General features: G+C 37.1%; 1 protein-coding gene across 2 annotated transcripts in view; it reads right to left on the bottom strand.

Annotated features, from left to right (window-relative positions):
• Positions 1-2,166: 2,166 nt before the first annotated feature.
• TERT (telomerase reverse transcriptase) overlaps positions 2,167-22,157 on the bottom strand; it is a 31,984-nt gene continuing 11,993 nt past the window's right edge. Inside the window, exons 5-16 of one of the 2 annotated variants that reach the window (XM_069853353.1) lie at positions 20,717-20,899; positions 19,236-19,397; positions 18,760-18,855; positions 18,039-18,124; positions 14,867-14,980; positions 12,978-13,049; positions 10,980-11,165; positions 9,369-9,495; positions 8,962-9,023; positions 7,180-7,304; positions 6,690-6,827; positions 2,167-2,663 (exon numbers count right to left, since the gene is read on the bottom strand). In XM_069853353.1, the coding sequence (XP_069709454.1) occupies positions 2,560-2,663; positions 6,690-6,827; positions 7,180-7,304; positions 8,962-9,023; positions 9,369-9,495; positions 10,980-11,165; positions 12,978-13,049; positions 14,867-14,980; positions 18,039-18,124; positions 18,760-18,855; positions 19,236-19,397; positions 20,717-20,899 (1,455 nt within the window). In that variant the 3' untranslated portion in view covers positions 2,167-2,559. Of the gene's footprint in view, positions 2,664-6,689; positions 6,828-7,179; positions 7,305-8,961; positions 9,024-9,368; positions 9,496-10,979; positions 11,166-12,977; positions 13,050-13,073; positions 13,218-14,866; positions 14,981-18,038; positions 18,125-18,759; positions 18,856-19,235; positions 19,398-20,716; positions 20,900-22,157 lie in introns of those variants that run through there. The other variant, XM_069853354.1, reaches the window with a different exon arrangement.

Below are 22,157 nucleotides of genomic sequence, written 5' to 3'. Positions count from 1 at the left end.
GTGTAACAGTTTACAAATAGCCTTCAGAATCCGCAGTCACTGTTTAAAACTGACAACTCAGCAGGTAGTTATGGGGAAAGCCAAACATTGGCTCAGAAACTTGCAAGCATTACTCTTCATGCATCTTTATAAAATTACACCCCCAACCGAGACCACATTGGCAGTTTGTATTATCACAGTATCCATTGTGAGGCAAAGCAAAAATGGGCTAAACCAAGTCATCAGTGAAGTTTCTATTTCCTCCACCCTCCACGCCAGAGCACCCTGTGGAAGCCACATAAAGAAGCAATGATGCTGGAAACTGGACCCACTGTTCTGAGCCAACAACCACATAATTTTCTAGAAGGGAGCATGTTGAATGACACTATAAACTTCTGTCTTTAACATTAAAACTTTTAAAAAGTTCTGGCTCACAGGGAAAAAAAAAAAATCTAAGTTCAGAGGCTTAGAAGGAAATATATGCGTAACTACCTTGGTCTTGGATGGGAGCAGACAGATTTTCTTCAAGTCTACCTACCCTTCTGAAACACTGACCAGTTCAGCACATATCTTGCTTGAGTTATCTACCCCACTTACCCAGGACACAATCTTGATCACCCTGGAAGTTTGCCTCTGGACAGCTGTTCACTGTGGAAAAGCTCCTTGCTCTTCCTGGAGGCCGTAGGATCCTGGCTTCTGAGGTATCCTTTCAGGATGCCCAACCCCTATTCCAGAAGGTCCTTTCAAAATAGGCATGCTTGTTGGATCTTGGGAAATGACTGGGCTTCTCTGCCTCAACCTTTTCTGAAGGTTCATACAGAACACAATGATAAGGACAAAGTAAGCGTGCATTCATCCCTCCTGCTGCCCCCCAGCACAGCCTTCTTCAATATGACACACAAAATACACAGGGCCTGTGCAGTAAGAAGCAGAGTCAAAATTCATACCACCTGCTACTACACGGTCTTATATGCAGCACAGCAGGAGCAGGGAAGAGAAGCATTTAGGAAGGAACGCACAGTTGAAGAAAGTCTGGATAAAGGGTGAACAGCCACAGGTAGGAACAGCTCCAGCCAAAGTGAACTAAGTTCTCCGAGTGCTCAAGTCTCACCCCTGCCAAAGCCCTCACTGGAGAACCTCACTGCCTCTTCCTGCCATATGATCTGATAAAACAAACCTTCCTGCAACACCAGCCCTATCTCATGCGACGTTGTCCATGATAGTGTTCCCTCACATCGGTATCTCTGCAGAACATTCTGGGCAATGAGGGGTTTTGATTGAGCTGCTGGGTAGGGAGCAACCAGGCTGTTTTTCCTTTGCTCTCCAATCTATTAAGAGCAATTATTCTATTTTTTTAAATTATTATTATTTATGTTTTAACAGTGTTGCTTCATAAAAAGAAAAAAAAACCCACACAACTGCATGACTGACTCTCTCTAGGTTTTGACAGTTTGAACTGAGTTATGGTGTTAATGGACAGACTGCAATACTGCAAATCTGCTTCTAGGAGCTGTTTTCAACCCCTGTGTGGTGTCACTCTGCCAGTCCTTTGAAAACATTTACTGAGTAACACTGCCTTCACTGTGTTAAACTGCAGCAAGGTATCTTCCATCTTCTTTGAGAAAACCTCCCAGAAGCTGCTATTTAGCCTCTAACACAGACACAAAAATCCTAATAAAATAACTCTACACGAGAGCAATGCACATTCAACACGCAGTCCTGGAAGAGAAAAACAATCACAGCAGGTTTATCCGAGCAGTCACAGCGCAAAACTCAGCTGTGCACAACTTGCCAACACCAGGGCTAGATGGTATTGCAGCAACATTACAGAGCCAATGATAAACCTAAATAAAGAACAAGAAATGCAAATAGAAGAGTAATCTACTCGGTGTATTATTTAATCAAGAACTTTTGTTTTGTATGCATAAAAGCACCACCATCATTCTGTATATCACTGTATTAAAAATATCAGCAAGTATTAAAATATATAACACACTAAACAAACAGCTTTGATGCTGAAATTTTAGCATATATTAGTTGCATTCTCCAAAGCATAAAAATTCTATCCTGTACATCTTGACATGTGCCATGCAATTGCCCTGTGTGTGTAACTGTCTTTCAGGACATAACCTGGCTGGGCAGGATGTTAAACATTACAATGAAACAAAGGTATTGGAGACAAGTATGTGTTATTGCATTTAACCAGACAATTTATTATAAAATAGTCTACAACTCAGTGAAGCAAAAAACGGTCCTTCAGAAATACACTGAAACAAGAAAGTAGATCTGTTCATACAAACATAGCTTACAGATGCCTCCATCAAGAGGACAGGAATTCCTGACTGAAACAAAGTCAACTACTTCAAATAGCTTGTGAATTTACAGGCAAACACAAACAAGAAGGTATTAACAAAATTGTCTGCTCTTTTTAAGTCCTTGTTTGGCACCTGAGAAACAAACACAAAAAATTTCCCAGTGAAGTTATTCAGTCCACTCCACCAAAACAAAACTACAGAGAAAAGTCATCTAAAGACATAGTATTTATTTTCAAACCTGGAAAAATTATTAAATAAACTTCCATCAGTCCAAGATAGCTTTGAAATCTTGACAAAGAGACGGTTCTATCACTGTCTTCAGTAGTGCCATAGTATCCTTTGGGATCTTCCTGAACAGCTGCATTTTACCTACCAGAACATCAGAAGCAATTCATTACAACTGCAAGCAAACAACAATTCACTTTAAGGGGGAATGCTAGTAAAGTAATGAAACCAATACTAGCTGTATCCAATTAAAAAGTTGGAACACCTAGAACACAAGCATAAAAAAGGCTATAATAAAATATGCTACTATTCTTTTTCCCTTAAATCAGGCTAATAAATAAAAAAAAGTTAAAAATCATATGCTACAAAATTAACAAAATAAAACAACAAGGAGCAAATTCCTCCCGCCATGTCTTTGTAACACTTCTTTGTTTGGATTTAAGAATTGTAAATATTTTTTTGAAACATATAAGATCATCTATTCAATAGCTCTACTCACCAAAAAAAGGCCTTCTGTCAAACCATAGTTACTCTGAAAGACCCTATTTTAGACAACGTTAAGGACAAGGAACAGGTCCTCCCTTGTCTGGTTGCTAATATTTACCTACAGCAAGGAGATACTCTCAAACTGTTTCTGTTCCCTGTTATGTTCAGATATGACATCAAAATAGCCTATTCTTGAAACTGACACATATAAAAAGAATAAGGAAAATAAAATCATGTGGAAAATGCACCTTCTGCTAAAACACTGGCAACAACAATTCTCCCCACCATGTTTCCTTGTAAGAGAAGAGCGGCTAACAGGAAAGCTACTCTTAAGATATAAAATTATGGAGACTAAATGAGGTTTTTCAATTAGGAATGAAATTTTTGTAAGAGGACATAATAGTTTTGAGACACAAAAGGTCATTGAGTCTAGTGCCTACAGAATTACAGACAATAAAAAGAACTTTTCAAAGATTAGGAAGAGCATGTAAAATCCTAGCAACAGTTTAAGCCCATTACCTAAACAGAGTTTGCAAAATTGTCAATGATGCAAAAAGGCAGAAGTGCTCAATAAACATTTGTTCTGTCTTTGGAAAGGAGATAGATGATGTATTTATATCTTATCATGATAAGGAAAGACTCCTGCTCCTTTCCCCACTGGTAGTAACAGGAGGGATGTTAAACAGTAACTATGTTCTAAATACTTAACTGAAGAATGATGACAACTTGTACTGACAAGGCCCTGATGTTGCTATTTAACAGGTTTGTGAATAGTGGGAAGAATCTCCTTGCCAAAACCTATAAGCTTGGTATTGATTCCCACAGAGAGTAATGGAAAGGCATGTGCGTGGACACAGGGAAAAAACCTAAGTTTGTATCAATTCCCGTCAACAACATGATATTACAGGGGTAATAGGTTTTATATAGCCAATACAAACTGCAGAACAACAACATAAAGTGCAGTTGTTAAGTCAACAAAGGCCCTATTACTAGCAATGCTTATCTCTGTGCTACACAGAGATACTAAGCTAACTTTACAGGAACACATCTGAGAACCAGTGACTTTCTTGTCACAGCTACTCTGACATCCACACATGCGACCTGTTTTTCAGAACTATTATGACAGAATTTAAAATACAGTGTTTAAAATTAGCTCTGGTATCTCCACATAGTGCTGAGCTCTGTAGTAGCCTTCTCTGCAGCACGATCTCACTAACATGAACCCAGGAACGTGTCTGATGCAGGGCAAACTAACTGACTGAATATCGATGTCTCTTTAAATGGATTTTAGTAAGTTCCTGCAAGATTGTGAGACTTAGTATCCTACTAAATGTGGAAGAAAATACCACATTCAATCAGGTGACTGGAAAATTATCATTATCTATGATCAGAGATCTTGAGAACATGGAGATAATAATAGAACCATAGAATCACCAGGTTGGAAAAGACCTCTTTGATCACTGAGTCCAACCATTCCTATCTGCCACTAAACCACGTCCCTGAGCACCTCATCTACCTCCCTAGGCAGCTTGTTCATAATGATGCATGTTCACACCAAGGGTAGGCTTATGACTTACCACTACAAAGCACAAGATGTTTTTGCACAGCTTTACCGTAGCAGCACACTGATGCCTCACCCTTCCTTCTGCTCAGCCCCTAGGTGGAGTGTCTCGTGGTGCCTTCTCAGTTCATTTTCAAAAATTATTTTGAAATTATTTTTAAAACCTCAAGCACTCTTAATGGAAATAGAAAGGCAGGTGGGAAGCAACTATACATGCAGTCAGAGCACCTCTTAAAATAACAGTTACTGGTAAGTATTTAAGTTGCATGACAAGCTGACCCCAAACAGCTACCCTCCTGCCAAATTGTCTAGTAGATGTTTTGGGGGCCTTTTGCAAAAACTGCAACTACAGAAGTGCTCCACCAAGTATTGTATCAACCCTTGCAGCACAGGTGGAACATGGCTTGTGGAAGTACAGGTCAGATTTCATGAGGCTGTAAGCAATAGGAGAGCTCTCAGAAATGGCATTCAGCTTACTTGGGCCCAGTGATCTGTTGATTGATCGCGGCAAAAACTTCCACCTTAAAAGTTTCACAGTAAGGACAAGTCACAGCCTGCTAATGGTTTAGGCAGCCACTAAGCAAAAATCTCTGAACGCTTGATCTTTCATGAGTGTACTTGAAGTTTCAGATATTTCCAAAAGAAATTGGAATAGAAATTAGGTTAAAGAGAGTTGTCTTGATATTATGGATGTAAAGAACAGATTCTGCCTCAGAGAATAGAAGATTTATGAAAGAACAGCTGGAAATTACTCTTTAAAAGAGAATGACACCATTGATTTTCTGCTTGCCTTTGGACCTTTCCTGCTCCACCCACACAAAACTCAGCAAATACAACATTAACAGTCCTCCACAGCAGCTTAGGAAGCAAGATTATTCCATTTCTGTCTGGGCAATTCCCACTGCCAGAGGGGACCTTCTTGGGTTAGAAACTGCATGTATGGAGATAGGCCTGGACCACCCACAAGTTTTGAATTAGTATTGTGATGAGGCAAGGGACTGTATGGATACAGCACAAGGAACCTAACAACAATCATACACAGGAAAAAAGTCGTTATTCAAATTAGGAAAGATTCCATCTCTACTTTCTAGTCCATTTTCCCCAATATCTGTGGTGGTGTGATTTTGTGGGCAGTGGAGATCACTTTCACCGCAGATGCACACACCCATGAAAGATGAGATTCTGCTGAAGGATGATGTCACGTGGGGCTGCAGCTCCACCCTGAACGGACTGTCAGATGCAACAGTCAAGCATGTACACAGAAGGATGGAGGAGCTTTGGCTTGAATTGTGATATGTCAGTCAAAGATCCCGAGAACTAAACTCTTCAGCTTTTGGAGCACTGGGCCTCAGCATGGATAACAAGGGAAGCTCGAACCAAACTGAAGAACTTCTCAGTATTGTATAACAAAATCACCCAATAATGATTCATTCAGAGTGTGAATTAGAGAGTCACTGTCACTGACCGGCTTTCACTGCAGCTAAATTTTACAGTGGTACTGACTGCTTCAGAAAAACCTGCCACTCTTCACTTTTAATATCTTCAAAATGAAAATTATATTATTTCAGTGGCCAGCCTGGGGACAGACCACACAACTGGTCAGAGAGAGAGCTCCCCAGAGGCCAGATACACAGACAGCTTCTTTCACGGAGTAGAAGAGTCAGAGATTTGCCAACATCACTCAACCTTATTACAACATAGCATATGCAGCGCTACAAGTGTTTCTGCTTCAAAGTGACCCCAGTGACACTTTTTTTGGCCAGCCTTTACATTGTGGGAGGAACTTACTTAGTTGCCAGTTAATCTACATTTTTTACAATGGAAAACTGAGCGTTCATGTTTCATTTAGTTAAACCTGCTGAGAACGTGTATATAATCAACCCAATCTTATTCAGCTTTCTGAACTGTACAAACCTATTGAATGGAAAAGTATCATTTTAACTTGTCCACTTACACTTAGTAGGTTAAAAAAAAAATCAGAAAGTTCATTAAAAAATTCAGTAAGTTCGTTAATGTACATCCTAGAATGACACTTCATAAGAAAACGTTAAAAAAATCCATTAGATTTCCTGTTTTATTACAATGAACTATATTTCAAACTGTAAAAAGAATCAAATACTTACAGATTTTTAGGGGCGTAAGCAGGCATTTGTAAACAACTTTGTGGTTTGAAAGTTTGACAGTGAAGGCATGGTAGCAGAGCCATTCTGCTGCCTCAGAAGGGAACATACCAGATGCACCTTTTTTACCTAAAGCAACCCCTAGAGACAGAAAAGGAAAATAATGTCACTGAAAATTATGAGCATTAAGAACTGTCTGACTTCCTCTCTCTTTCTAAAAAAATCGCTCCAATATTTTTTACTAAAAGACTATGTAGTCAATGAAGTCTCCTATGCCAGCAGAGGACTAAAAACTAGAACTTGAAATATTTTAGTATTTTCAGGAAACTGAGTTTAAAAAAAATGCACTGCAATCCCTATAATGCATTCTGTATTTTTCACTCTTGATCTTTATCTCAAAATGGCATGATCTGACTGCGCATTTGAGACATTTTGTTAAAGAAACAAAAAGCCAAACCCAACACACCACTTCATAGTCATTAACACACTATACCTGTGTTTTTCGCTTTCAGGATAGAATAGCAGCATGAAGCAGTCTCAGAGATGATCCTCAGGAAGAAATAAGGGTTGTTGCTAACTTGCTGGTTGAAAGGAAGTTGGAGAACACAGGCATGGAACCTATTCACAAAACCAGCCTGCTGAATTACAAGTCATTTGCAATTTCAAGCGAAACCATGAATACACAACTCAAGCACTATACAGTATTTAAAAGTATCAAATAGTCTTTAGCTATATCAACACTGTCAACATATGATGCCTCTCCTATATATAGACATCCCTGAAGTGTCAGACACATATGATGTTTGTAAATTCTCTCCTGAAAGGCCTTGTAGCTGTCTACAAGTTAAAGATAAACCGCACATGCTCACCAATTCCATACCACAGACCATGCAGCCAGAGAACACCCACATGAGAGTGTGAGAGGAAGAAAAAACAAAACCCCACCACAAATTCTGTGCAGAAATTCAGGAATTTAGACCTCCATATGTCATGGAGTTCCACAGACAAAGAAGCCCACTCTTTTGCCTACTTGGAATTCAATACTATGGAAATTACTTTTACTGTATACTCCCTTACACCTCTCTTTGGACACATGTTAAAACTTTTTTTTCCCTCAGACTCTGGCATTATAATGCTTATTCTGAATATAATCAACAATTACAATGCTGATTTTTAATTACTTAACAATGTATATACTTATTTATTAAATTAACCCAGCATAAGCATAATCACTTCAAGAAATTCTGAAATCTTAAAATAATTAAAGAATAAACGTTATTACTACACTGCATCACAGAGCTCTGGATGAATTAACCTATCGTGTTTTAAGCATGGTGGACAGTTTTTTTTTTAAAGTACTCTCACATAAAGACCTTTGTTAGAGTGTTAACATAAAAGAAAAGAGGTAAATAAAGTATTCAAATCCAACATCACAGAAAACCCCTAAGTCACTCAGAACACAAAGCTTAAGAGTTTGACATATCAGTGCTGTTCCAGACGAATCCATTTACACTTCTTGGACACAAGAACGATACAGGGTGAATGTGGACCAAGTTCAATGCAAGAACAAACTAACATGTTACTTCCTAACATGCATGAGCCTAGCAAAGAAAACAATACCTGATTTCTGCAAAGAGGGAAGTACCTCTTATCTTTTTTGTTTTAAGACAATAAACATACAATTACTTGGTGTTACAAATAATTAAAAGTTTTTGATGCACAGAGACTAGTGTTTTCTCCCACCCTACTTGTTGGTTTTGCTTTCTTTCCCTTATGCTTGTATAAAACTTTCACTTCCTCTGCTGGTCAAGAATAGCTCACAGAAACCAAGGTATTACCAGCTAAGGAGTAATTAAGACATCATCAACAGCTAAAAAACTGCAATTAACTTGGTAGAATGAAACTTCACATTAGGTAATGTTATGCAGGTCAAAGTTCTACATGATCGTAATAGACACAAAGTTCTAAATATAAACTGGCTAATGAGTGATAAGGCTTCTTGTCATCCTCCTGAAGCAAAACAGACCGCTTTTCCTGAGGTCAATACCAAGAGATGCTGAAAATCAATGTAGTAAAGTGTCATTTAAACACTTAGATCAATATAATCCTGAATCTACTAATATTATGCAAGAACAGTGTTGAAACAAGAATAATACTACTTACTCCTGACATTTACCAGCATACATTTATACAGCATACTTTTTCCTAATCCATAGCTCCTCCCTGTGTCAAGGAAGAGCAATGAATATTCAAAGTTACTGCAGAAGTGACCTACCTGTAAGCCTGAAGTAAAAATATTTTGTAGATATTAATTAAAACTGTTCTAAGGCAGTTGATCTAGAACAAAACAGAACAGAAACAGAACTATAAAAATATTTTAGTGTCACAGTCAGATTTGTTCAAGCTCAACAGCATAAGAAGATTTAGAGACCTAGAGAAAAAACATGTCATGCGAAACTTCAAAGATCTCTTTTATGTACTTAAGTTATGTACCTAAGTTAACAATGTTGTGAAGGCTCAGTTCTGGAAGGTGCTGAGACCCCACATTTTCGTTGATGCCAACATGTACAAATGCAGTGGCTTATCTCTCAAAATCAACTCTTTATCTTAGCATTTAAAGCAGTTTTAATGCTCTTTTTTAATAATCACAACATTCCTAAACACCCATTTCCATATTCCCACCTGTAAGTCAAGAAATAAACAATGGCATTTCAGTTTGAGGACAGTAATCAATTTGTTTCTCATGTTTTTGCCAGCTGTTCTACTTGAATTGAAGGAAAGACTTGATCTGATAGAAGTACAAGTATAACTAGAAAAAAAGGGAAAAAAAGTAGTTAAACTCCATTGCGTAAGAGATTAAATTAAATTCTGTAAAGTAAGCCTCATTTAACTTCTTGTGTTATAGAGAGAGCCTGCTAATCAACGAGCCAGTAGCTAAAAGATTATTATAACTAATTCAATTTAGGAAAGGACTAGACATTGTGGCATTAAGACTATTAGCTAAGGAACAACTAACTCCACTATCTCAGGGCTGAATAATTCACTTTGCTAAAAAAAAAAAAAAAAAAAGCACAAATAAAAAAAAAAACCAAGCAATAATCTCAAACACAAACTTAAACTTGGTGTATTTCTAAAACACATCACCTAGGCAAATCACTATTAACGACTGCAGTGACAGTTTATACTTTGTGATCCATGCAGTGCAGGAGCTTAGGCTGGAAGCTACCTCCCTTCACCCTGGTGTTCCAGTTGCTTTTGATAAGCTTGATCTAAGTAAGGCATCCCTTGTAACAAACACCCTTCTGATCAGTGTCTCCCAGACCAGTAGCACCAATGCCCTCATCAACGTAAACCGTTTCTTTTAGAAATGCAGCCAGTGAATAAACCTCTTACGCTGTTGATTTTAATCCTCTGTTTTTACAGAAAATCATGTCATGTAAATTCCTTTCCTAAACTGACCAAGCTTTTCTGTTTTGAAAAACTACTGAAGAACTTCACCACTCTGGTGATGGAAAACCTCCTTCTGTTTTCCTATTTGAATATGTGCATGGGCCATTTATACAAAATATGGTCAATAACACAGCAATATTGTCTTTCAATTTAAACAGCTCTTTCTTGTTAATCTTTAGCAAATGTCTAATGCCATCTCTGGTAACCCATGTAAAGGATCTACAGAGCTTTTCAGTAGGATACGTTGTCCCATCCCAAGTTCTATGCCACTTCAGACTGCTTTGTGTACGTAGTCAAGTTTGCTAGTTTAAAGAGAGGTTACTTCTCGCCAACGCTACTATCTGAAGTGTACCAGAGGGAACATCTCTGATGTTGAAAGGATTTCCAGCCCCTCTAGTCTGTACAAAATTAATCCAATCTGCAACTCATGTAATACTTCCTTCTTCTTTTAGGACAGTACAAAAAACCCCAGTATCAGAACAATAAATGGAGTTACATGACATCAGGTACAATATAGTGCACAGTGGTGGAAGAAGATGAACTGAGGTGATTGAATAAACTTTCTCAGAACCACACAGACACTATATAGTATATGACTTCTGGTTACTAGTAGTCTGTGCCACATTTAATTGTGTTAATGGTATGCATGTTCCACCAGGATGAAATGAAGAAAATAGCAGGCTGCACAGCATAACAAAAAGCTTATATTACTGTAGAAGAAACAGAATTCTAAGATCTATTTTGCAGTTAAGTCAACTACACCATTCACAAGACAGCCTTGTTCTTCTCACACTATGCACAATATACTGTAAAGTTGACACTGGAGTGCACAACTCTACTTACCTGGAATAATCGCAGTAAACCTCAAGTGTCTGAATATCTAATAATAAACCACACCATGGGATTAAACGACAATCTGGGAGCTGTTTAAATTTGGAACATCCTGGGATATCATCAACAGGAAAATTCACGACTGTCTTATTGGGATTTATTAAAAAGCCATACTCAGGAATACCTGTTGCTAGAGTCCTAAAACAGATATAAACAGTTAGCCTAATTCCCCTCCCCAAAACCAAACAAAAAACCCCAACATGCTTCATGTATGACCTTGCATAAAAGGACAGAAACTAAAGAGTAATGGGAACAACAGCCAACTCTTTAGGCTAAGGAACAGAATTAGAAATTAACAAAATCGAGGATATCAGATGTAAATAAGTGCATAAATAAATAAGTTGAGGATATGAGGATAATGGAGAAAAGCTTTTACAGATTAACGGAAATTAAGAACTTGAGCCATGAAGCATTTGAGACAAGCTACATAAACCAGTCCTCACAGAAACACTGAGCTCAAAATCACTGGAAAAAAGACAGATGAAAAGTTACTGGTTTGAAAGTCAACAAATGCAAAGCGAATCCACATTTATCTGATGAAAAGTTTTGAACTTGCTTCACAAAGTTTTCCCTAAGAATATTTTCATTGCCAGAATGTCTGTTGATTACCTACTACACATTGGATCAGCAGTATCATTTCATGGGCAAGCAACAGTTTATCTTAATTATTAATGTGCAGGCTTCATCCTTCTAAAGAGTGAGAGGAAGAGGTAGGATCTTCTTGTTGCAGAGCAACAGTTACCATGTTGTCTCTTCAAAATTAATTTCTTGAGTACCCCAGTTCTAATATCACATCAGAAAAAAATTGTTGCCACTGCATTTGTGGCAGAGTTCATTGGATCTGTAAGCAGATCTGGAAAACTTGCACTGAAGAGGCTACTTGTATACAGAAAATCAATACAGCTGGTGTTGATGTACAACAAAGATGAATATAGCTTCACACGGTTATTAGGACAGTATCTGCTATGCTACTGCAAGTGACATGAACGAGAAAAGATGTTATATGTGCTAACAGACTGAGGCGTCCCCAGCCTCTTAGTTTGACATCATTTCCAGAACAGTAAATCTACGTTTCCCTAGAAATTTCTTTCTGTGCTGATAAGAAATGAGGACAAATGAAGTCTTCAAAGCACATTCCCTGCTATTTACTACAATTCGTACTTCAAACTGTACTTAATTGATTTCCTCATCACCTTTTGGACTCACAACAGAACTGCGTGGCTATTGAAAACCACGATGCAACAGACTGCACTGCAGATGCTAAGCTTTCCTTCAAGACCTCTCCTCTGGACCCTTAAACTGGCTTTGGCACCAGCAGAACTCTTCTTGGATACTGACTGAACATTCATATCCATGATAACCAAGAGTCTCCTTTGGGGCCCAATTGGGGAAAAAAAAAAAAAAAAGCAGTTCTGAATTACTGTTTGAAAACTCCAGCACGAGCTGTGTGCTGCCATGCTATTGATATTTTCAAATACTCACCCCAGAATATTAATGACCAGAAAATTCCAAAATATTGGATCAGAGTAAAGTTGTGCTCTTTCCTGGGGAACAAAGGCAACAGCATGTCTGCCCAACAGAAACATTTTAATGATGTAAGTAAGACATCTTAAAAATTTGAGGAAAAATGGTCTTAAAATACAACTGTTGGCTGCTTTGTTTAGTCTGCACTCCTAACTGCTGCTAGAAGTTCTGTCCAGGTCAGTAGCTTTAAACTTCAGCAGGAATCCTCTACCATCTGAGCTACAAGAGGTTGTTAGTTGGCCATCAAGAAGGTAGCTATTAAGATTCTCCCCTGGTACAGGCTACCATCAAGGACTCCAGAACAACCCTTGACTATAAACCTATAAAACAAATATATCTATACATACAAGCATAAATAAAGATGAAAAAGAATGACCTAGAAGGTGTTGGTCTATTACTTTAAAGACTATGTCTCTAATAGCATACCTCAGAAAGGTTCTTGCCTGCATTAAGTGCGGTGTAACCAGCAAAAAGTCATCAATAAGACGTATTAGGAGCCTGTAATCAAGAAGACACTGATGTTAAGATTTTTTTATTTGTAATCCTTTAAAATTTTTGTCTTTCTCTTCACAGCAACTATGTACCCCTTTTAATTCACAAGAAGGTAGAGGCCAATATGATCTCCAAATGGAGCCTCATAAAGACATGCTCACTTCTGCTTCTTTCCTAAAAATAAATGAAAAAAACCCAACCAAACAAAAAAGCAAAGAAGAAAGCAAAGGGACTCAGGTTGCATTGACACACGACAGAAACTCTGAGTACACAAGCTACTCCACAGCAGCTTCTTGGCTTCAGGGTCTTACGCTTTTCCAAGGGAGAATCTACAGGATTTTTATTCACAAGACAAGGAAAGGAGGTATAATACCAGGTACACAAGCAGATGTCAGACTCTTGATGTGCTCTAACTCTTTATCTTTGTTTACCATGTAATAATTTGTTTGTGAAGCTATAGCTTGAATGTAAAACAGACTACTGTCTACCACTGTAAAGGCTGGAATTTTCTTTTTCAACAAAATTAAGGTCCCAAGCATGCTCATATTTTTCTAATAAAATCTGCCTCATAGATCATACAGAGGAAGCTCTGGAGATGATTTTGTCCACTCTCCTTTTCTAAGAGGAATATTGCCATTGCTATGATCAGATCAGTTACGCTTTGGCTGAGCCAAGTCAGTAGCCAGGGTTTTTTCGTTTGTTTTTTTTTTTGACTTCAAGGCCAAATGAAACTACCAAAATAATTCAACAGACATCTAAGTAACATTCTAAAATGTGCTCTGCATAAAAATAGCCACTGCACTGAAGAGTGCATTCTTCCAAATCAGTTTCATAATTTCAATGTGTATAAACAACATCCTTTGAAAGCAAAAGATACTGTTGAGACTCACATCATCATAGCATCCTAAAGCTTAGGAGAAGAACGGTACTACTTGTATAGGGAAATGTTTAAAATTCTGAGCCTTTCCACTACCCAGTGAGCCTCCCAGGAAGAGACATCAGACAGATGCACTTATCTGCAGTACTCCTATATACTTCTTATTTTCCTTTTTTCTTTCTTAGGACAGAGTTCATAGCAAAGGAGGGAGATGTGTGAACACAGTCAATCTTCAGGGTCCAGCTCATGCCTAATCTGGGATTCAACTGGTGATCAGTTCATATGGAGGTAAAAGGGACTCTAAAGTTTTTACATCTAATAAAATGATCAGGCTAACTTTCTGTTAGGCTCTTAAGAAGAAAGCACAAGCAGGGCACAAAGATTTAGAAGATGTACCAAGAGCCACACAGGGCTTCAACCAAGAACCAACATACTCAGAAAAAGTCTGCAATAAAGCTGTGACCTTGATTAAAATGTTAAGATTTACAGATGGTGAACTGAAAAGCCCTCAGACAGAAGCCTGGAATATCAGAAAGCCTGTAATGAACACCTCATCTTGTTCAAGGACAAAAGACCACAGATTTTGTGGGAACAAGTGTGAGAAAGCTATAAAGCTTCTTAGATGTTGCAAGAACAACGTATCAAATTCCTTACAACATCATTAAACACTGTGCACTTTGTAGAGAAGAGTCTTCTACACACAGATGTGAGGGAACTTCTTTTCAGCACTCTTCTTCCAAATCTATGGCAAACAGAGAAATTCCCCCATAAAACAGACACAGTGACACTGAAGCTGCAGAGATGTTTGTGTGTACCACGCTGCCAATAAAGAGCTGGAAATATTTGAAATTGAAAAGTAAACTTCAGAGAAAATGGCTAACAGATACATTATAACCAATATATATTATGCATTACTATAACACAGCACAGAACACAGCATCCATACCCATCCTGCTGTACTCCACAGAGCAATTTGTTTTCCATGTCTCCATAGCATAAACTACAAAGTAGGGTTGACAAAATGGAGCCCTGTGGAATCCCACAGCACTGCAAGTAGTACCTAATAAAAGATAAAGTAATTTTAAAAATCCAAGCATGCAACAAGGAGATTCCAGTAGCCATTAAACATATACTTACTTTTTTCAAGCATATCACGTATGTTTCAATAAGAAATACTCTACATGCTTGCTAGTTAGCCTTGCCTAAATTTGTTCTTTCCTCTAGGAAATCTACATATGGTCCCAGGAATTTTAAGTTAAACAGTGAAAAGAACACTGAAACACATATTAATTTTTTACTAGTGATCTGCAGTAAACAGTCATAAAACCAAAAAATTTTCTAACTGATCTCAAACCACAATGCCTCCTTCCTGCTTCAGCTGCAGAGACACCCTTCATTTAAGCTTTTTAATTCTTTCCAATACATCCTGCATAGCTTCAAGACAAGTGTTCTCGTGTAAGAAACAAAACGTACTGGACAAATCTTTCAAACTACAATTTATTTAATTATTATCCAAACAGCTCCTAGTAGGTGCCCACTAAAAATCCATAAGCTGAAGCTCGTACTGTACATCTATCACAAGAATAGAATTCAGGTGGATTTTGAGATGGAACAATTCCAACTTTTCTCAGAAACAGCAGATATCCACATTAAATTCAAATATAAATGTTCACCACTATCAAATCTTGCAAAGTTTTCTGGAAAAAAAGCTCTTTCAGCAGGACAAGACAGAATAATAATGTCTAACTATGAAATAGTTTAAATTAATAATTTGAATTGGGATGTTTATTCTTTGTTTATACTTGCACAGCATGATCTAGCCAAGAAAATTATTTTATTGAGGTTTTGGGTTTGTTGTTGTTATTGTTTTGGGGTGTGTGTGTCCCAATAAATATTTTAATTCTAGAGAAATTTCTGATGGCTTAGTTAAATACAGCATGTGATCTGGTTTTATACATCCCAGCTACACTGTGAATCACGTTTATTTCCTCATTCAACTGTTCAGGCATGAAGCTATCTGACTTTTCATTAGGTAAAACCACTACATCCTGTGAAATGCTAACCCTTCTTATCTGTAAATATACTCAAGCTCCCCCAACCTTGAAAAGTTCAGTGGAGTTGCTGGTTGTCATTTTGCAAAAGAGTAAATCTTGCTTTGACTCTCACAGATTCAAAGATTCATACAGACATAGCTGGGGGGGGGGTCATTAGTACTTCCCCTGCCTTGTAACTTGTATAAAGCCAGTGAGACCATACGTAGGAATAGTAACATATCATATCTAGATATGCTACTGAAGATAGAGGTCCCCCCATTACTTTGTGGATTTTTCTTTGCTGGCAATAGCAGAATGAGTATTCCCAAGGCAATCATTTACACAAAACTCCTTTGAAGTGGAATCACAGAATCTTTAAATCATAAAGGTTGGAAAAGACTTCTGAGATCAAGTCCAGCTATCAGCCCAACACCACCACGCCTACTAAACCACATGGCACTTTCGGACATGGTTTAGTAGGCATGGTGATGTTGGGCTGACAGTTGGACTTGATGATCTTGGAGGTCTTTTCCAACCTAAACAATTCTGTGATTCTACATCACGAAGTGCGATGTCTACACAGCCTTTGAACACCTCCAGGGATGGAGACTCCACCACTTCCCTGGGCAGCCTGTTCCAACGCTTGATCACTCTTCCAGTAAAGAAATTTTTCCTAATACCCAATCTAAACCTCCCCTGATGCAACTTGAGGGCATTTCCTCTCATCCTTGCTTCCTGGCAGAAGAGTGACATGTTATAATGCCCATTTTACCATTATTACATAAAAGTCTTAGTGAAACCGAAGAGAATGAAATTATGAAACTGGACACCAGACCACACACTACATTCTAGCAGTGATTTTACTTATGTTTTGAGTAATCTGCAAGTTTTTCAATCAGTAATTTTAATTTTTTTCAGACTTTTGATAAATGTATCAAATGGTATTAAAAGATTCCTTCTAGATCCCCAGCTCAACAATCAGCATTTTTCTCAAAACATTGAGTGAATGTTGACTAACTGTGAACCATCAGTTAAAGAGTGTATTAATTTACTGAACGTTTTTGCAGTTTGGTTTTGTCTGTTATTTTTTTAAATAAATGAGAATGAACTACCTAAAAATGGCAAATTAATTCTAGGACAAACAGTATTTTTTCAGCCAATCTGTGACTGTATTTAAGTAAATGTGAAGTTGGCTTTGTAAAAGTGTGCTTTCTTTAAAACCATTAAACTTCTACTAAACATACTGGTGTCACTTAGTCCTTACTGATGGCATTGCACACCATCATTCTCACGATCCTGTCAAAGGGAGTATCAATGCTAGGAAAATCTACAAACGCTCTTCTATTTGCCTCCTTGAGAGCTCCTCTCCCTCAATCCTGTGAGATTAACTATTCTAAAACACAGGTATTTTTTCCAAGAGCAAGAAGCTATTCATTCTCATACACCTCACTCTACATTTACAAAAATCATAAGTACTTGCTTTCTAGACACAGTTGACATTTGCCACCTAGAGGTAAAATGCAAATACCAGACCAACCTTTCTAGAAGAAATCTTCTTTACTACTATCTATAACATCTGATTCCTAATTTTGGTGCAAGAAATAATTTTAACTTCTATTGCTACTGCCTTTTATTGCAACTTGTCAAATAGAAAAGCAATGCAGAAAAGTTTTAATTTTGCACTACAGGTAAATAACTAACAAGGCTTTTGCACGATTGCCTAGATGATACCTTGTTTTTATGCACCCCTATAGATCTCAACATTTTAATGTCTTTTTTTTTTTAACTAAATCTGCACTTTTAAATTAAGAAGGTCACATATTTGTAGTATAATGCAATCTGTGTATAGTTAAGGTGATCCAGGTGGAAAAGAGAAATTTTGTTCAAATATAAATTTCATTCCAAACTCTTCATGCATTAATGAAGCTTAAATTGATAGATTTCAAATTAACATCAAACATAACCCTTTAAAAAACACTATAAAAAATTCCCTGAACCAGTTAAAGCTATCCTGCTTAACAGAAAAGACCAATCAGCCAAACCCCCCCCCCACGCTATACAAAATAAAACTAACTTCTTTTTTACCTGTTCCCAATCTCCAGGATGTTGTTATGTATCATTTGAAGAAAAAAAGTAAACAGGCTGGAACTTGTCTCATTAAAAGTTAAGCTCTAGAAATGGGACAAAACAAAACAATATTTGTACTTAAGAAATGTACTGAAACTAAAAATATAATATAAAAGATACACAGAAACCTTCATGAAAAGTTACGACTGCTACAGTTCAAACCTTTAAGGCAAGAAACAAAAAAAATACATCCTTTCCAATACATCCTGCATAGCTTCAAGACAAGTGTTCTCATGTAAGAAACAAAAAAATCATTTTTCTGTTCTGTGCAGTTTGCTATTCCAGATGCCACATCTATTTCCTTACCTACCAACCTTAGAATACATTTTGCTCAGTTTTACTTCTGTATATTTTGGTGACAGCAAATGTTGAAGCCCTTCTTTACTAGATTTATCACTTGAGAACTCTTGCAACACACAAAAGAATTAGGAAAGAAAAAGAAAACACTGGTTGAAATGAAAGTTTGAGACAACAATGAGAAAATATAAGAAAAGCCTGGAACGACATTTTGTCAGACTTCTTGCCTGGTGCACTCCTTTCACTGACCACCAAGAGCCTGTTCTAAACATCAAAGAAGAGATGACAAAAAAATCTTTCTACCAAAGGTGGAAATCCAATCTTCCTCCAGTTCTTCCATAGCTTTCTTTTTCAGCTGAAAAAGAAGCCTCCTAATATTTACCTGTTCAACTATTATTGCATTTTGCAATGAGGCATCCTCATGAAGCTGGGACACAAACTGCTTCATGTCTGGCATAAAATCCTTGAAAGTAGAAACCTGTATATTGAGTGTAAAGAAATAAATGGCAAAAACAATAAAAAATTCAATACTAGACTCTCTTATTCCGTGAAGGTCAAAGGGCTGGCCCTACTGCATTATTTTAATTCAACAATTGCATATAGGTAAAATTAAATACCTCCTTCATACATCTGTATCTCCACACTGCATTTATCTCTATTCTTACTAATGTTGAGTAAAAAGTGCAAAAAGTAAAGAGAAGCTTTGCTCTCTCAGAAAAATATCCAAAACTATTAAAATTAAGTGTTCATGAAGTAATTGCCTAATTCAAATCGTGACTAAATACAGCTATAAACAAAAATTTTCCTTGGACTAATAGATATTGAAAGCAGCAAATATAAGAAATCATCAAATCTTACATGTCTCTTATAGACCCTCCTGGCTTTTCCACTTGTGGTGATCATAATCACGGCATAGCGCCGTATGCAGTAGACAGTTCTTTTCTCAGGGTTTAAGATCCGTGAAATCACTTCCACAAGTTTATTGTGAGGAATGGTATCATAAGCTCTGGAAACATCAGCCTGAAATAGAAGAAATATCTTCCATTATATATTCATCACTATCACAGTGTTTACAGTGATACTATGAAAAGAGTATTGTAGTATGTAAACAAGGGTGATATTATATCACATACTAGTGAAATTTTTGCATCATTCAGACGAAATTTGTGACAAAACCAAACCTCATTTCTGATTTGTAAAACCTTCTCTCACTCATCAATGAGTTTTCCCTTACAAGGGATAATTAAACCATCAGTTTCAGCACAATTCTTGTTATTAACTGAAGGTGATACCATGTGCAACCTTAAATCTAATGCTCAACATTGAGTCAATTAACCAAAGTTTGTTGCTGATATTTTTGTTTGTTTAAATATTTTGAGAAAATTTCCTTTCCATATGATCATGAAGGTGGCATCTTAAGCTTTTGGAAAGCAGCAAACCCAGATGTTTTACCTTTCCTAAACCTCCTATTGCAATTTTAACTCTGCTTTTACTTGTCATAGTCAAAATTCAAAACCTTCTGAAGAAGCAACGAACAGTCTTAGGAGAACTACGTCACTGACAATTCTTTGGCTTGAAAGATAAGGAGACAGTCACTGAAAGTGATTTCAGGACAGGATGAAAACTGACATACGACAGCACAGGAAAGAAGCCCCACTATAATATTTATAAAACTGTGGCATTTACATACATCTGTGTAAATTGCTCCAATTCAAAGCTATGAATTGAGCTCAAACACAAAAGGTTGGTTGCTAGACACAGCTGAAAACCAGAAGTGTTAAGAAGATGCTCCTTCAAACAGTGAGATAAGACAAGCACTCATGTCTCTCAAGTGAAAGAAGAAAATTGTTGGAGAGATATTAGAGCTCAATTGTTCATTTTCAACAGAAACTAATCATACTGAAATAAAGAAATCTATTTTTAAAAAGATGTGAGTTTATCCAAATGCACATAGCAAGTTTTTCATGGTTTTCCTTTGGGAAGATGGCCCTAAAAGCATATTTGAGTTCCTATTTTTGTCCCACGTTTATATGTCTATAAAATGTATATCTGTCTAGTAACTGTAACTACATGTGCAGAAGCAAGAGCTGCTACATGACAGAAAGATGGAGAGAAAAATATCCAAGTAAAGGAAGCACTGCTGCCCCCTCAAAAAACCAACAACAACCCACACCCACAGAAAAACAACCAGAGTCTGTTAGGTATGCACAAAAATTTATTTTGAAAAAGAAATAATTATACACTCAGATCACAACTATAAAAGCTATGAAAGTAGACTTCTTAGATTTCAAAGGCTGACTTTGAAAAGTTACTTTGAATATGTATTTAAAAATACAAACCTTTACATAGTAGAAATGAGGAATTTCACCATCTGATTCAAGAACCTTTGTAACAAACTTCTTCCATGTCTTGTAGATGTCATCTTTCCCAAACACTGAAGAGCCAATAAAACTGGTGTTCATAGTCCGTTCATAATTTAACACACTAAACAGATTTTTCAATCGAGTGTTGTAGTGGTGCATCTACAAAGAGATCAAAGAGAATCACCTTAAAGTATGTTGAAACATATAAAATTCTCAGCAATACATAGATTAAATTTGTACATTTAGTATATTGCTTTGGTCAACCGCAGTCTTCCAAAAGCCTGAATATAGCTGTAGTAACTACTTGGAAGTGACAAAACAGCCTTGGGGTGGGGTGAAGAGGTACACTTAAATCCTATGGAAAACTGTTTTTTTCTCTACTCGACTCTTGAAAATCAAGGTGTTAATAGCTATAGAGATACACAGATGAACTCCAGCAAATAAAACTGCCACCAATTAGTAACTTCTTAAATATCATGCATTCTCTCTGATGGAGATTATCACAACAAGAATAGCAAAAAGAACATGTCCCCCAAGATGCCAGGCTAACTCCAACTGCACCATCAAGTTGAGCCTCTGGAGGTATTTTAGGCAAATACATTTGCAAAGATTTAACTCTCAGCTACGGGAATAGTAAAATACACCAGAATGGCAGTGAAATCGTTCAAGCTGATTAGCTCTGTAAACATTTTAAGAAAAAAAAGACTATTGACAGCCCTGGCAACAAAAGAATGTTGAACGGGCAAGCCATGCTACTGAAGAAAATAAACAGACTGCATGCATAGTGTACTTATGAATCAGTTCAGAACTTCAGAGAAATCCTCCAAAATGTATACACAAAAAGAACATAAAAGGTTTCTTACTCTAAACAGCAAGTTGACCATGATATGGATACAGTGAAACTACTAATAATGGAAGCATTCCAATTAATCTGAAAACATTTTTTCACTGAAAAAAAACAATTACAGGTTTCAGTGAAGAGCTAGCAAAAGCAAAAATGTTTATAGTGTACCACTACCACTGCCTCCAAAATAACTTGATTCAACTTCACTGTTTTACATAAGGTAAATAATTATGTTCATTCATCAGCTGACCTTGCCAAATGTTTTTGATCAGTTTATAAAACAAAGTTTTCTGAAAATGGAGACATTTTCCTGAATCACTGCAGTGGTATTTTTTCTGTGACACGCCAAGTTCCTAAGAAAAACGGTTAAAAGGATAAAAGTGAAGTACAAAGGTTAACGGAAGCAGCGAGATCAAAAGCAACCATCAGCAGAAAAGTTCCTCCTTTCCTTCTTAAGAAGCCTATCCCAGGATGGTTCTTTTGCACAAAAAGCACACCTTCACCTTTTCACAAAGCTGATGGCCATATGGGTGTTAGCAGGTGAGTCAACAAAAGAAAATTTAGACTGGCTGC

This window comes from Phaenicophaeus curvirostris, chromosome 3 (assembly GCF_032191515.1).
Source record: "Phaenicophaeus curvirostris isolate KB17595 chromosome 3, BPBGC_Pcur_1.0, whole genome shotgun sequence".
Lineage (NCBI taxonomy): Eukaryota > Metazoa > Chordata > Aves > Cuculiformes > Cuculidae > Phaenicophaeus > Phaenicophaeus curvirostris.
This window is presented reverse-complemented; position numbering and strand designations above follow the sequence as displayed.